Genomic DNA, 16950 nt, shown 5'->3' with positions numbered 1-16950 from the left:
ATGAGGGGGCAGCTAGGTGGCACAGTGGATAGAGCACCGGCCCTGGATTCAGGAGGACCTGAGTTCAAATCCGGCCTCAGACACTTAACACTTACTAGCTGTGTGACCTTAGGCAAGTCACTTAACCCCAATTGCCTCACTAAAAAAAAAACACAAAAACAAACAAACAAAAAAAACTTTATGAGGTGGGCAGCAAAAGCATTATCCCCATTTAGCAGATAATAAAATTTGAAACCCCGTGAGGTCAAATGTCTCAGGACACACAGTTACCAAGTGTCTGATGTTGGATTCAAATTCTAGTTCATAGTTTTATAGATAGAGCAGGAAAGAGCCTCAGAAACCAAGTATTACAACTCTTTCCACAGATAAAGTCACTAAGGCCCAGAGAAACAAAGTAATTTGACCAAGGTTACACAGGCAATAAGTGAGATTTGAACCCAGGTCCTCTTACCCACAAAACCTGAGTCCTTTCCACTATGCCACACTGACTCCTAGGGGTCCTTTACCACAACTGTTTCCTAAGATGCCTGCCTTGTATTGGTCCTAAAATTGTAATAACATCACTCCTACCACCCACCATTTATAGAATGTTTCCAGGTCACAAAATGCTCTCACATCTACAACTCTTTTGATCTCAGAACAACGATGAGAGGTAGGCAGGGCTAGTGTTCTTGTCTCCATTTTACAGACAAGAAAATGAGTTTTGGAGAGGGTAAGGGATTCATCCCTGGTCACACAGATGATAAATAAAGGAGCTGGGATTCAAATGCTGCCAAGATTAGGTCTATTTCTTTCTTTCTTTTGGGGGGAGGGTGGGGCAGTGAGGGTTAAGTGACTTGCCCAAGGTCACACAGCTAGTACGTGTCAAGTGTCTGAGGCCAGATTTGAACTCAGGTCCTTCTGAATCCAGGGCCAATGCTCTATCCACTGCACCACCTAGCTGCCCCAGGTCTCTTTCTTGATGGCCACAGTGCAACACACTGTTGTCAGTCATCCATTCAAGAGTTGATTGTGGTCTCTTCCAATTGAAATGGATGGCACCTTCTGCAAATAGGGCTCCATGATATTCCATCTCACTCTGAGGAGTCTTTGAAGGCAACCAGATCTATGCTGGGAGAAAAGCATTCATAAATGGGCTCTCCAGTGAAATCACACCATACACCAGGCATGCTGATTTAGCAAGAGTTTATTCAGGTTTCATAGCAACTATAAAACATCATGAGATACTGGCTGTGCCCAGAGATACTCAGAAAAGAAACCTCAACACTGACAAAGAAAAATGGAGAGGATTTGTAGAGAAAGGCCCTTACTTAACCAATAGCTTAAGATTCTCATTGCATTGACACCACAGATGTCAGTGATTGTTGGGTACCTTCTATTATATGGCTAAAGGTTGGAATAAAAGCAGACCACCACTTCTGTTGAAGTAGAATGTCCAAATTTCATTGTTTTCTAAAAGTTAAATTAATGTTAGGATGCTTACCACAGTCTATACAGAGTAAAATCAATTAATATTTAAAGAAGTGCTGGACAACTCATAAAATTCATTAAAAAGATAGCTACAGAGGATGTCAGAGTCCAGCTAGCCCAACCATTTTAAAAGCAAGAACAATGAGACCCTTGAAAATTAAGTGACTGGTCCAAGGTCATTCAGGTAGTAAGCATTAGATTTTAACCCATGCTCTCTGAATTCAGAACCATCTAATTCAGTTACTAATATGGTACCTCAAACAAGTATGGGTTTAAAAGTGTTTGCTGAGTGAAGGAATGATAAAATGAAGAGGAATATGGTGGGGAGAAGTGGGGAGGTAGCCAACATTTACATGTCACCTCCTTCTTGCTCCACAATAACAGAGAATAGGATTTTACCACTCACGGGAACTCTTTGGTCTTAAAGGTCTTCCTCCTAGAAGCTTTGAACAATAGAATTGGCAACTCAGGAGTTGGTGAGGACACATCACTAACTTTATTTTTTTGTTCCAGCTAGGTCGCATGGTGAACAGAAAGATGACTTCCATTCTCAGCTCTGAAAGTCATTTTGCCCTTGGGCTTTAGTATCCTCACCTGTAAAATGAGGGTATTAGATTAGATTGTCTTCAAGGTCCCTTCCAGTTCTAAATTCTATGATCATTCAAATCCCTTTAAATGCACTCGGAATTCAAGGTGACATAGACAGCAGATATAGCAGGCACTAAGTAGATTTTGGGGTTGTGGGGCATGGTGCAACATGATACATCTATTAGGAATATCCCTAATATGCTTAATACATTGGCATCAGACTAGATCTTTCCATCCTTGGGTGATCTCCTTCAGTCTCCCTTGTTTCAGCTACTCTGCCAATAAGGTGGCAAATAATAGGTAACCCTGCCCATTTTCTTTAATACTCACAAAAGACTTCTCTTAAATTATATCATTTAAGCTTTGCTACAACCCAGTAAGTAGGTATAGATTATTGTTATTCCTATTTTTATAGATGAGGAAAAAAAAAGTTCACAGATGACCAGGGCCATCCATCTAGTAAATGTCTGTGGCAGGATTAGAAGATGGATCTACATACACTTAACTACCCTAATTATCCAGTAAAATTACACCTATTCACCCATCTAAAGCACACTTATTTTTCCACAAGCTTGACGGAGCTAGAGTGCTAGGATGGGGAGTTGGGTTGGATTAGATGGCTTCTCCAGAAATGTCTAGCTCAGAGACTATAATTTCCTGATGGAAATAATCCTTCCCTTATAGGCAGAGCTCTCTAAAGCACCTCTCTCTTCGATGTCTCTTCTCCCTCTCTCTGTCAGTCTCTCTCTTTCTCTCATCCCCCCTCTCATTTTGGAGGTATTATGATTCCTGCAATATAGTTTGGGCCATGGTAATGATAAATGGATGCCATAAATAATCAGACATTTTGTATGAATGGGACCCTAGCTAGGCTCTAGAGATTACTCAAGTGGGCAAGAGCCCTGATAACCCTCACTAAATCATGGAATGTGAGAGCTCAAGTGAACCATAGAATATAGGACGTGAGAAGATTTCCATCATCCCCATCCTCATCCCTATCCTGATCATGACAGGCAAAGCTCTAGGGCTTTCAAGCTTACAATACATTTAATAACCATTATTCCACTGGAGTCTCCCAAGAACGCTGTGAGGCAGGTTACTACAGATGCTATCATGGTCATTTTAAAAACAAGGAAACTGATCTTCAGAGAGGGCGAATAATTTGCCCATGGCCACATAGCTATTAAGCACCAGTGGCAGAATGGTTCACAGAGAAAAAGAACATGGAATGTTAGAACAGAAATTGCCACTAGAATGCGGAATGTTAGAATATAGAGCATTGCATGTTAGAACTGGAAGGAAACAGGATAAATCAACCAGCAAATCAGCATTTATTAAGCACCTCTTGCGTGCAAGGTACTTTGCATGGTTCTGGAAAATTGCATGTGATCCCCTACAGAATCACAGCCTATAACAACTGGAAGGGACCTTAGAATTTTCAGACATAGAACACACTATCTTAGAACACAGTGTGTTAGAGCTGCACTGTACCTTAGAACTTGGAATGATAGGACACAGAACATGGAATGTTAGAGGGGAAGAAAAGAGACCTTGAGCCACAAAATGTTAAAGATGGGTTGTTCCTCAGAATATTAATTCCCAGAACACAGAACAAAGAACGTTAGAGCTGTAGGGGATCTTAGAATAAAGAATGTCAGAGCTAGGAGGGGCCTTAGAACAAAGAACATCAGTTAGAAGGGACCTTTGAATAGTGCACGTTAGAGCCTTAAAACAAGAAATGTTCGATCATAGAATGTTAGAACAGAGTTTACTTGAATAACAACTGGGAGTCACCCTAAGAGATTATCTAATCTACATTCCCATCCCCACCCCCACCCCCATTTATAGAGGAGGAAACTGACACCCAGAGGTTAAAGGTCACACAGTGAGAAAGTGGCTGAACTGGCTGGTGACAGTCCTCATTAGATTCTCACCCAAACCAAATAAAGCCTCCCCTCCTTCATGTCATTCGGTAAAAGGGGGTCGGTGTGAAACCCGAAGGCCATAAGAGGCATGCCCAGGATGCCCACGCTGGCCGCGCCTCTCTGGGACTGCTTCATCTTGCTCATCCTTAAACTGTGAACAACGAGTCCCTGGGTACAAGAGGAAAGACACAGCAAACACCCGTTAGCACATTCTGGGCAGGCTCACAGCTCCTTCAGGTACCGCAGCGCCGGCTCCAAGAGCAGGTTCTCTCCCCGGCGGAACCTACGGGCCGCCTGATCAATTTTCAGAGGGCTGAGGGCCAGGTTATAAATGAGATTGTAGTTGTGCATGAGACGCTTGGCTCGCTCCTTCTCCAGCACACCTGTATTTGGGAGAAGGAAGGAAGGAGGGAGAGAGATAGACAGACAGAAACAGAGAGAGAGAGAGAGAGAGAGACAGAGACAGAGACAGAGACAGAGAGAGAAGAGACAGAGAAAGAGAGACAGAGAGACAGGCAGACAGAAAGACACAGAGACACAGGGAGAGACAGAGACAGAGAGACAGAAAAAGATAGAGATAGAGAAGGAAAGAGAGAGACATAGAGATAGGGAGGGAGAGGAGAAGCAAGAAAGGAGAGTAAGAGAGAAAAAAGAGAAACAGAGAGAGGCAGAAATAGAAGTAGGGAAATGGGGTACAGAGAAATAGAGACAGAAAGAGATGGAAGGAGAGGACAACAGAGACCCACAGATACAGAGACAGATGGACACATACACACACACAAAGGGAGGCAGATTGAAAGATATACAGAGAATAGGAAAAAAGAGAAGATAGAAAAACAGAAAGAAAGAGATGAAGAGTCAGGGACAGAAACAGAAAAGCATATAAACAAAGAAAGATAGAGGGAAAGAAAAAGACAGAATGAGATAGAGATGGAGAAATAGAGAGAGAAAAGACATTTATTTTTAAGTCTAACTTCTTCATAATGTCTTATACATAGTAAGGATCAAACAAATGTTTGTTGAATTTAATGGGATTCCAGAAGAGAATTAGCAATGGGTACTTCTGAAGTGCCCGTGGCCCTGACAAAAGCCAACACAGAGACGTAAGCACCTTGCCTCATGAGGGCTTTCCTACAAGGTCCTCCATGATGATGCCATTGCCTGAGTGCAGCCAACAGCTGAATCTGAGGCCAAGTACAAGGCAGCGCTTGCTTTATGCAGTCATGAAAACTTCCTGAAACCAGTTCTAGAGAAGGGTGGGGCACGTAATGAAATGTTGCCTGATTCCAACTCCCATTGCCAAAAGTCATAGATTCATAGAATGCTAGCACAGGACGAGACTCTTGAGATTTTTCAGTCCAATGCTTTTTTTTTTTTCTACTTATGAGAAAGCTGAGGGCCATTTGCTCAAGGTCCTGTACAAGTGATTAAATCCTTGTCTTCCTGCCCCTTGGGCGCCATGTTCAACTAATTGTACTTTGCTAAGCTTCTCTTATTCTTCTTTCTCTCCTTTGCTTTCCATAACATTCCACTCCATGTTGTATTTTGCATTTTGCTTTGGCATCTTCTCTACCCTCCTAGACGGTAAGCTCCCTGAGGACCCAACTACTCATTGGATAAATGGTAGAGTGGATACTTGTTCAGTTGGGGGTTGGCCACAATGGCTTCTAAAATCCCTTCTGACTGTGAGATGCTGGGATTACAGGCAGATGAAGTCTTATTATTCTTTCTGCCTTCTCCATCACTTCATATAGCACTCTGAACATAAGATGATACTTAATAAATATTTCACAAATGAATTCATTTGTATTTTTGCATGTGCCTTTTCCTTCTCCATGTGCCTAAAGCACTGTGTTTGTATTCCCTAGTCCATGTTAATAACAAACTCTAGAATAATATAAGTATATTTAACACTTTTAAGTTATAAGTTTTGAAAAATGCTTGGTATGTATTATCTTATTTGATCCTCCCAACAACCCTTTGATTCGTGTTATTATCTTTATTTTATAGATGAGGAAACTGAGGCCCCAAGACTTTTCCAATGTAGTAAATGGCAAGATTCAAACCTAGGTCATGGGATCATAGATTTAGGGGTGAAAGGAAGCTCTTGAAGTCTCCTAGAAACTGAGTCTGTAAGAGGATGAGTGACTTGCCCAGTGTAATGCAGTAACTGAGGTAGGATTCAAACTTAAGTCTTCCTGATAGCTAGTTCAGCATTCTACCCACTGCACCACCCAGCCATGAGTATTTGCCATTATCGCCAGACCTGGCCCTGCTCCCTGCTCGTCTCATTGCAGATGACTTCCCATCTCTTAGCTTCAGGTTCCTCTGATGCTTTATGTTTGATTTTTCCAAGATCCTAACTTTCTGTTCGACCTTTCCATATTCCAAGGTCCCCACCAGTTTTGACATTCTAGGTTCTAGGTTCTCTTATTATGCTCTAGGATTCCACATTTTTATTTCCTTCCAGGTTTCTACTGAATCAATCTGCTTAGCTGTAACAGTCTACGTTCTGTGGGCTTTGCTGCCTCTGACATTCTCTGCTCTAATGTTCTATGTACTGATATTCCTTCTTGCTTTATGTTTTAAAGCCCCTCCCAGCTCTGACATTCCCTTTTCTAAGGCTCCTCCCAGCTCTGACACTCAATGGTCTAAGATCTTTTCTACCAACATCCTATGCTCCAAGGTCCCTTCCAACTCCAACAATCTCTCTTCCAAGGTCCCTCCAAGTTGTGGCATTCTATAGTCATAGGACTTTTCCAGTTCTCTCATTCTTTGTTCTGAGGTCTCTTCCAGCACTGCCCTTCTATATTCTAACATTCCCTCTCCTAAGGTCCATTCCAGCTCTAGAACTTTATCTTCTAATGCCTACACTATGTTGGGCCTTTTATGTCTGAAGGTCCATTCCAGTTTTGACAGTCTATCACTAATAGTCTATATTCTGAGTGTCCTTACAGCTATGGCATTCTGTGCTCTATGATTTAAAGAGCTTCCAAACTTGACTGCTAGGAAATTCATCCTGATGTCAAACTAAAAATGCCATCAGCTGAAATCTGTGCCCATTCTAATCGATCATGCCATTAGTGGACTCCCTGAACAGCTGCTCACCACAATCTTTCAATCTCTCATCATGCGGGAAAGTCCATCTTCTCCAGCTCTGATCCTTCCCCCACTCCCTCAGTGAAAACACATGCAAACACATCGCCAAGAAGCTGGGAAGACATTTCCCATCTATCCTTCAGAGAGTCAGCCATGGCAAAAATCCCACCATCTCCTCAAAGGAAAGAACAATCTCTTTACCCAGCATTATGTACTTTCCTCAGTTTATCCAGGTCCTCGTTCACACCAGTCCCTTGGCCCTTCTGTGCACTGTGCATGTTCACCCCAAGGACCACTTCAAGTCTACTTGTCCATAGGAAGTGCCAAATAGACATTCATCTCACATCAAGCATGCTCTGGCTCATCTATTTGTTTGGACATCAAAGAGCATAGCTATTTGCAAGATGGAGAAATACAAGGTATCATGACAAGAGCCTTAGAACTAGAGAGACGATGCTTGGGTTCAAATCCTTACTCCCACATCCACTGGTTGCATGACCTTTGACTAACCCTAATTTCTCACTCCCCTTCCTCATTGGTAAAAATAGGGTAGTTGAATTCAGTAAGGTCTCTTCTAACTTCAATAGTGTAAGTGCTAGGATATTCTAATTCTCACATTCTATATTCTAATGTTCCTTTTAGCTCTAGGTTCTAAGATTTTTATGTTCCAAGGTCCTTCCCTGAACCATTTTAAGTCTGTCTTTTTGTAGCTCTAATATTCTCTGCTCTAAGGTTCTTCCCAGCTCTGGTATTAGATATCTTCAGGTCCCTTCCACCTCTGATATTCCAAGGTCCCTTCCAGATTGAATATCTTGTGTTCTAATATCCCCTCTTGATTGACCATTCTATTGTCCTTCTGAGCTTTAATGCTGTAGGTTCTAAGGTTCCTTCCATCACTAGCATTCTAATGCCTGCTCCTCTGTTCTGTGTTCTAAGATTTGTAGCCATTCTGTGATTCTGTAACATAGGACTTCCTTCTGCTATAAGGCTGTGGTTGCTTCCTAAGAGTTTGTGGCCAATGAGTCAGCCAACACGCTGACCTCGGTCAATCCTTATTTTTCATTAAAAGTTGCCTCAGACATTCCCATCTCTTGCTGACCTATTCTTTGGCTGTAGTAACTCTACACATTTCATGGAAACGGGGAAAACAGACATAAATAATGAAGCGGTCATGGGGAAAGCATTTCAAATCTGCCCTTTTAATTTATTTACATCCATCATCTACCAAGGTCAATAAAACTCCATAGAGAAATTATTTCTTCAGAAACTCCACAAGAATGAGGTCCAAGCCTAGGGAGAAATAGATCGGTGACTGAGGCTATGACCATCATCAGTCATTGAATTTTGAGGGGTTTTTCCCAATGTGTTTCTCATGTTGTAAAGAACATGTTAAAAAAAATAAACAATGATGTTGGGGTCAGAGTCAAGCAAATGGAGCTAAAATGCAGGCTCAGTCATCAGCTGTGACATTATATCATGTGACCTCTCTGCCTCAATTTCCTCATCTGTCAGGTTGGGAGAATACTTGTCAGACCTAACTCACAGGGCTGTGGTATGAGAAAGCCTAACAGTCTGTTATTACTCTCATTATCCTTTTGGGACTATTTCTCAGATCCCAAGTTTCCTCACTTCAGGCCTAGATCATTTTGACAGTATCACAGAATCTCAGCTTGGGAAGGGGACTCTGAGTTTATCCCCTACCAGCCAGGTTCATGAAAACTACCTAGAACCTCTCCCCACACAAGGGACATCCAGACCCTGCTAAAAACCTCCAATGGTTTGTTATGGGCAATCTATTACAAATCCATGTAACTTGGTGAAGGGTACCATTCCTTCTATTTAGGGAAAATCTGATCCTTTTCAACTTTATTGCTTGTAGATCTGTCCTGTTTGGCCAGGCCATACAGATCTAAAGCCTCCTCTTCCTCCTGTCTCCTGTCACCTAGACCTGGAATCCTCTCCTTTCTTATGTCCTCCTCATGGTTTTCCGTCTTCCTTCAAATCCTAGCCAGACTATTACCTTCCACAGTCAAGTCCTTCTTGAATTCTCTCAATTCTAGAACCTCCCTCTTGGACAGGACCTTCCATTTGTACCTTTTATATGTCACTTTACATATATGCTAGAATATTGTCTCCTCCATTACACTGGAAGCACCTTGAGGGCAGGAAATGGTTTTATGCATTTCTCTGTTTCCCCAGTGCTTAGCACACAGCGTCTGACTCAGAGTAGGCACTTGACAAATACTTGTTAACTTCACGTGTTGATTCCCTGTTGGGAGTTTTCTCCAGGTAAAAGTCTCCAGTTCTGTCAATTGATCATCCTATGACATAATGTCTGGTTCCTTTAAGAGTATTGGTGAGTGTGGAAAAAGCAGTCAGGGAATCAAGAGAGATCCAGATTCTCATCTTGGTCCTACCAATGAACTCTCATACTGAACACTGTATGAGTCTATAGCCTCTGTCTCTAATTCAGAAACAACGTCAGTTAGTCCTATCACAAATATGCCTAATCCTAAACTCTCTCCCTCTGTCTTCCAGACTATAATTAGGTGGCTTCCTAAGTGACCCCTATGCCTCTAATCTTTCCCCTTTTGAATCCACTTTGCTCACTGCTAAACATGCAATCTTCTTAAAGCACACTGTTTGGAATGTCACTTCCTGGTTCAAAAAGTTTCTGTGGCTCCCTCCTATTCTCTAGTCTATCTACATCCATCTTTCATAGACTTCATGTACCTGCATATGTGCACACATATATACCTATCTATCTATACATATTATTAAATTTAATATAGGCATATTTATTATATCCATTTATACATTGAATTAAATATACATGTAATTTCTGTATACACATAAATGTATTTCTATATGTATATATAAATACATAGGTACGTATGCATGCATGTAAATGCACACACACACATACAACATGCATATAGCTTTGTGTATCTATACATAGACAAATAGGTTTATATGTGCACTCATACATTAAAATATGTATATATGTATGTATGCATACATACATGTGTGTATACATATGTGAGAGTCACAAAGGTAATTAGGAACAGAATTATGATAGGAAAGGGCCAGCGTTTCCTGAGGCCCAGACCAGGGTGATCCATAAAGATTTGCTGAGATGCTCAGTAAAATGCCTTGCTGAAATCCGGATACAACATGATGTGCATAGCATTTCCCTGATCTAACTCTAATTGATGGTCAAACTTGGACATGAAAATGAGCCTATCCCATTTTTAATGCATGATCAGAATCTTTAAAAGGGGGGTAGGAACTAAAGGGATACACACTAGATAAGCCTCGACCATCTCCCACCCCCTCTCTCCTCCAGCCCTAGCAATCTGACTTCTGACCTCACCACTCCACCAAATCCACTCTCCCAAAGGCCACCCACGACACTGGAAAGGCTGAATCCAGTGGCCCCTTCCTAGGCCTCATTCTGCTCGACCTTCTTGTAGCACTCAATGCTCCTGCTGCCCCCAGCTTCTGCACACTTGCTCCCCCCCTCGGCTTTTCTCCGTCTTCTCCTCTGACCACTCTAGACCACTCCTTCTTGGTCTCTTGGACTGGTTCACTTGTTCATTTTTTTCATTTCCCCCTTCCCCCTCCCCAAGCATGTGCACCATTGAGCCAGTGAGGTTAAGGGCAGAGTGCTGACCTCTGAGTCGTGGAGCCTTGGGTCTGAATCTTGACTCAAATATTTATCAGTTGAGTGACCTTGGTAGGTCACGTACCCTCTCAGAGTCTTAGTTTGCTCATGAATTGGGAAGAATGATTGTATATGAGGTCGAACAGATATAAAGACTTTATACCCAAATTTGTACTGTTATTATTCTCAAACATTCCCCTCATCTCCATCAGAATCTCGTCTGTGGGAGGCAGTATGGTATGGCAGAACAATGCAGGGTGTGGAGGCTGAGCACCCAGGCTCAAATCCCCTCTCTATCTCTTGCTGCCTGTATGACCTTGGACAAGTCACTTAATTTGTGTGGTTCTCAGTTTTTTCGTCTGTTAAATGAAGAGGATCGGATTAGATATCTTCATAGGTTCTTTCCAGATTTAAATCCAGGATCCTGGGCTGATCTGGGTTTGAATCCTGGAAAAGTTGGTCTCTCAAGTCCCTTGCAGTTCTTTGACCCTATATATCTTGTCTATGCTGATGAGTTCCATTATCACCCCCAGGAAGATGACTCCTAGGGTCATTATATGTTCTAATCTCTTCCCTAAGCTTTAGTTCACATCTGGAACTGTCTTCTGGGTATTTCCCCAGAGATGTCTCACCAGTGCCTCACACCTGCTATGTCCGAAACTTCACTCAATGTCTTCCTCAATTTAACTTACCCATCCTTCTTATCAGAGTGAGGTAGTCAAGGGGGTATTGGATCTGGAGACAGGAAGATCTGGGTTTAAATCCTGTCTCAGATATTTACAATGTCAATAACCCTGCACCAGGAGGCATCCAGAATGTTCAGTCCTATATAGAATGTAAGCTACTGGAGGACAGGCATCACTTTATTTATTCCCATAGCTAGCACAGTACAGTGCCTTTACAGAGACAATGCTCACTAATTGTTTTTTATATGGATAAATGAATGTATGAGTTTACACAAATTCCTTGACCTTTCTGACCTCCATTTTCTTATGAGTAAAATAAGTGACTTTGGTCTCTACCAATTTTAAGGTCCTTTTCAGCTCTATTATTCTATGTTCTAAGGTTTAGGTCTCTTCTAATATGGTAATTCTAGGCTTTAAATTCTAAAAGTTTATGTTCTAAGCAACCTTCCAGCTGTAACATTTTATGTTCTAATGCCCCAGTGTAGCTTTAACATTCCATGTTCTATGTTCTAATATTCTTTATTTGAAGGACCCTTTTATCTCTAACATTCTATGTTCTAAGTTCTAAGGTCACCTCCATCTCCAAAATTGTATATTCTAACATTCTATTCCCTAAGGCCCTTTCAGCTTGAATGTTCCATGTTCCATGTTTGATATTCTAAGATTCTATTTCCTAAGGAACCTTCCAGCTTGAATGCTCGATTTTATATGTTCTAACATTTTATTTCTATTCATGTTTTGTGTTCTAACACTCTCTAGTATAAGGTGCATCCCTAACATTCTCCAAGAGTCTGTTCTGAAGTCTCTGAAGAACTGAAACATTGTTGTTTCAAAGGGGCCCCTCTAGCTTTGACGTCCCCTCACTCTGTATTCTAGCGGTCCCTTCTGGCTATAACTTTGTTTTTTACAACGTAGACGGTTATAAGGAGTATGGCTCTCAAGGCCTGAGCCTTGACTAGAGCTTGGGGACTCTCCTAATGACTCCGCTTCATTATAGTTTGCTATTGTAATGGCATTTATGAGAATGGAATTTTATTTATAGGAATCCTCCCTTGCATTGGTTCTTTTCAAAATACTCCTATATATATGTGTGTGTGTGTATGTATATATATATATATATATATATTTTTTTTTTTTGGTGAGGCTGGGGTTAAGTGACTTGCCCAGGGTCACACAGCTAGTAATGTTAAGTGTCTGAGGCCGGATTAGAACTCAGGTCCTCCTGAATCCAGGGCCGGTGCTATATCCACTGTGCCACCTAGCTGCCCCACTCCTATATTTTTTAATAAAGGGAAGCAGTCAGGGGATGCAGTGGGTAGAGTTCTGGTCTTGGAATCAGAAAGACCTGAGTTGAGAAGTCACTTATTCTCACTCAGACTCAGTTTCCTCCTTTCTAAAATAGGTAGAATAATAGTATCTCCCTCACAGGGCTATTGTGAGGATCAGATGGAATAACATATATAAAAAGCTTTGCAAACACTAAAGTGCTATGTAAATGATAAATAATCAATAGCACAAACAAATTATAAACAATAAATTAATAATGAATAGTGCCATAAACAAATAGGAACCAAATAACATAATGAATAATAATAAATCTTTCTGCCATTCCTGAGCCTGCCAGATATCAAGGGGACTGACTGCCCAGGGAGATGGGGGCTTGTTTGAAGCACAGTCTTTCACCTGTATTGTTCACATCGCACAAGTAGAGGGCATTTTCCAGCTTTCGGAACCGGTCCATCCAGGTCTCCCTCTGGGCCTCCTCATTCCCAAGCTGGCTCAGAGACGGCTGTGAGGCTGGTCGGATCTTCCTGCCGGCCTGGCTTTCATCAGAGGCCCTGGTCTCAGGGGCAGGGTTTGCAGGGGGTGGCTCTTCTGTGTGTTTCTACCAACAAAAAACAAACAGTTTTATGACGATGAGATAGCAACCCAGACAATCCCAAGGTTCTTTGGCAAAAGAATGGGCCACCCAGAGAGCAGGGACTGGGATAAGTTGATGTTTCTTAAAGCCAGGAAGGCCACGTTTCAAATCCTCAGCTCTGAGGGATGATGCCTGCCAACTTCTGCTGGATGTGAATGGCTCTGAGCAAGGATTTCTAAACTAAATAATTACACAGGCAAGGGCATCATCCTGTCTTTAGCTCAGGCTCAGTAGGGTTTTTGTTGGGGAGTCAGAAAAAGTGGTTCTGGAAACAGGAAAACCTGCAGCATGGGCTCCAGATATCATCTTACTCCATCCTCCTTGACTTTATCCTAATGTAGTCCAAAGTGGGGGATACTCCACAGAGTGCTCATCCCAATTCCTAATGAGTGAATGGTAGTCAGCTGGGTCCACGGTGCCCACCTTGAGTGGCACCCCCAGGGCACTCCTGGCATATGCCAGGCCCCATCTTCTAGGTCCCGCCCCCTCCCTCAGCCCTTAGGTAACTGCAGGTACAGCCTACATTGTACCCCCTGGCCTGACCTTGGCAATGATAGCTTTGCTCTGAACATCCTTCTTCAAGGACACATTTTCCAGTTATAAACTTGTGCATATCCCCTACAGGCATTTACTAATAAGATCAGAGATTTGAGTCTGGAAGTGACTTTATAGCTTCTTAGTCTGACTCTCATTTACATACAGAGAAACTGAGGCCCAAAGAGAGGAAGTCTACCTAAAATCCCACCTTCTAAAGAAAACTTTCCCCAACCCCACTTAATTATAGTGCTTCTCCTCTCAATTATTTCCTCCTTATCCTGTATATAGCTTGTTTGGAAATATGTATATGCTTGTTTTCTCCCCTGCTAGACTGTGAGCTTTTTGAAGGCAGGAAATGACTTCTGTCTCTTTTTGTATCCTTGGCACTTAGCACAGTTCTTGGCCCATAGTAGGTGCTTAATTTTTTTTAATTGACTTATACAAGTAGAATCAGAGCCAAGGTTAAAATTTAGGTCCTTTGTCCTTTCTCCAATAGCCCTCCCCAAGCCTCTCAGGAGCATGGAATCTTTTCACAATGCCCTATACCATACTTGTTGCCCCCGGGAGTCCCATTCTTGCCCCATCTGCATCTCTCCTCTGTTTGGACTTTAGAATGTGAATTCCTTGGAAGCATGAGTTAGTATTTTTGCCTTTCTTGGTATCCTGAGGGTTTGTCACACAGTCATTGACTGGCTGACATATCCCTAAATTAGAAAGATATTTATTTATTTTTTTTTTAGTGAGGCAATTGGGGTTAAGTGACTTGCCCAGGGTCACACAGCTAGTAAGTGTTAAGTGTCTGAGGCCAGATTTGAACTCAGGTATTCCTGACTCCAGGGCCGGTGGTCTATCTACTATGCCACCTAGCTGCCCCGACAGATACTTCTAAAGAGAATCTAGCCCTTGAAATGAGCTGTTGAGTATAGGAAATGAGTCTTCCATCAGAGCCCACTCAGTATCAACAACTGGCCCACTCAGTTTCAATGACTGGTCCACTCAACCAGACTTACTTAACCCTTGGGCCTGCTTTATTTAAAAATGATAATTATTTCAATATAACTCTTTGTATTTTATTTAATGTATTTAAAAAACCATTATTCTGAAAAAGAAGGATGCCTAGGTTTCACCAGAGGCATTTAATATACAGAGAAAAGCCAAGAATTCCTGCTCTAAGGAGAGACATAAATGTGTAGTGGAGAAAGTTGGATTTGGGATCAGTGGCTCTGAATTCAAATCTCTCCTCTGCTCCATACGACCTGCGTGACCCTGAGAAATCCTTTTCTCTTGGTCTTGGTCTCCTCCTCTGTAAAATGAGGGGGCTGGGATAGATGATATCCGAGATCCCTTCCAGTTTCAAGTCCCATGACCCTATGAAGCCATGGCCTACGAGATGAACTGAAGGAACTTGGAAGGGCCAGCCTGGAGCAGAGAATACTTGGGGGGAAGATGAGAATTGTCTTCAAATATCTGAAAAGTTGATCCATCGAAGAAGACTTGGACTTGTTCTCTCTGGCCCCAGGGGCAGGAGCACTGGGAGATGAGAGGCAGATTTTGGCCAGAAAAAAAGGGAAAAAACTTCCCAACTTTATAATGTGATGAGTTCCTTGTTAACGAGGATGTGTGATACTCAACTGCAAACCAATTTTTCACAAAAGGCTAAGTGGGAAAAAAGTTAAAAATTAATGTTGCCAGTGGCAAAAATGGAGGCTGGTGTGAACTGTCAGTTGTGAATGCTTATGTTGCTATGATGCGTTCTTTGCTGGGGCTGACAGGCTCCAGCTGACAGTTTTGGGAAGCCCCTGGGCACTGCTGGGCCCCACATGTCCATCACAGTGGGCTGCTCCTCAGCTAACGACTGTCTAGGGCTCCCTTGGTCAGACAGGCAACACCCATTTAAGGGCCTACTAAGAGCCAGGAACTGAGGATATAAGAAAAAAGGACAGATAGTCTTTACCCTCAAGGAGCTTACAATTCCTCACCTCTGAAATGGAAACCTTGTGGCTTAGACTTATTGAACTAAAGAATACTCCTTAGGCCCCTCCTGGCTGGAAATCTTGTGATCTAAAACTGGCAAAGGCTGACATTTCCTGTACCTCTGGGAAGTCAATCAATCAGCCTGTCAACAAGCATTTCATAAGTTGTTGTTCAGTACTACCCCACACTTCATGACCCCTTTTGGATTTTCGTGGAAAAGATACCGGAGTGGTTTGTCATTTCCTTCTCCAGCTCATTTTACAGATAAGGAAACTGAGGCAGAGTTGTAAGCGATTGGCCCAGGTTCACATAAGCCAGGAAATGTCTGAGTCAGGATTTCAACTCAGGAAGATAAGCCTTCCCAACTCCAAGCCTGGCACTCTATCCACTGTGCCATCTAGCTGCCTATAAGTCCCTACAATCTGTCCCAGGCTCTAGGCTAACACCTAAGGATGTAAGGAAAGGGAAAAACAGCCCCCATCTTCCCAGAGCTCATATTCCAACAGGAAAGACAATAGGCAAATAGCTAGTTCCTTACATATGCATCTATCTATTGAGATACAAACATACATACATACAGGCATATACATAAACACATACACACCCATATATACAAGATGCACATATATCGATATCTGTTGTTTATGTATATATACATATATATATATATACAATGTATGTATTATTATGCATCTATATTTATATGGAAGGTAACCTCAGAGGAAAAGCACTAGTATAATCCCAGTGGGGGTAATGAGGAAAGACCTCTGGCAGAAGGTGGGATTTGAGCTGATGCAGAGGTCATTTGGTACAACCACTATCTGCAAAGGAGTTTTCATTACCCCTCAGAAATGGCTTCTGAGCTCCTGATTAAAAACCTCTAAGGAGGAGGCATTGGAGCGAGAGGTTGGTTGGATGGACCATTTGTTGGGTATGTTATGGTGGTGATCCATATCTGGTGAAGTTCGGACTATCTGGATGCTGAGGTTCTGTGGGGACCCTTGGAGCTCTCCAGGAAGCCCCATTGCCTTCTGGGACAGCTCTGACAGAAGGAAAGTTTTTTTTTTTCTTTACCTCAAGACTTGG

The 16950-nt window shown here is 42.2% G+C and overlaps 1 protein-coding gene across 3 annotated transcripts in view; it reads right to left on the bottom strand.

Annotated features, from left to right (window-relative positions):
- Positions 1–1185: 1185 nt before the first annotated feature.
- C4H1orf87 (chromosome 4 C1orf87 homolog) overlaps positions 1186–16950 on the bottom strand; it is a 66138-nt gene continuing 50373 nt past the window's right edge. For 2 of the 3 annotated variants that reach the window (XM_044004252.1, XM_044004254.1), the window contains 2 exons: positions 13116–13317; positions 4007–4366 (listed from right to left, as the gene is read on the bottom strand). In XM_044004252.1, coding sequence (XP_043860187.1) covers positions 4206–4366; positions 13116–13317 — 363 coding nt within the window. In that variant the 3' untranslated portion in view covers positions 4007–4205. Of the gene's footprint in view, positions 4367–13115; positions 13318–16950 lie in introns of all 3 variants that reach the window. The other variant, XM_044004253.1, reaches the window with a different exon arrangement.

This window comes from Dromiciops gliroides, chromosome 4 (assembly GCF_019393635.1).
Source record: "Dromiciops gliroides isolate mDroGli1 chromosome 4, mDroGli1.pri, whole genome shotgun sequence".
NCBI lineage: Eukaryota > Metazoa > Chordata > Mammalia > Microbiotheria > Microbiotheriidae > Dromiciops > Dromiciops gliroides.
This window is presented reverse-complemented; position numbering and strand designations above follow the sequence as displayed.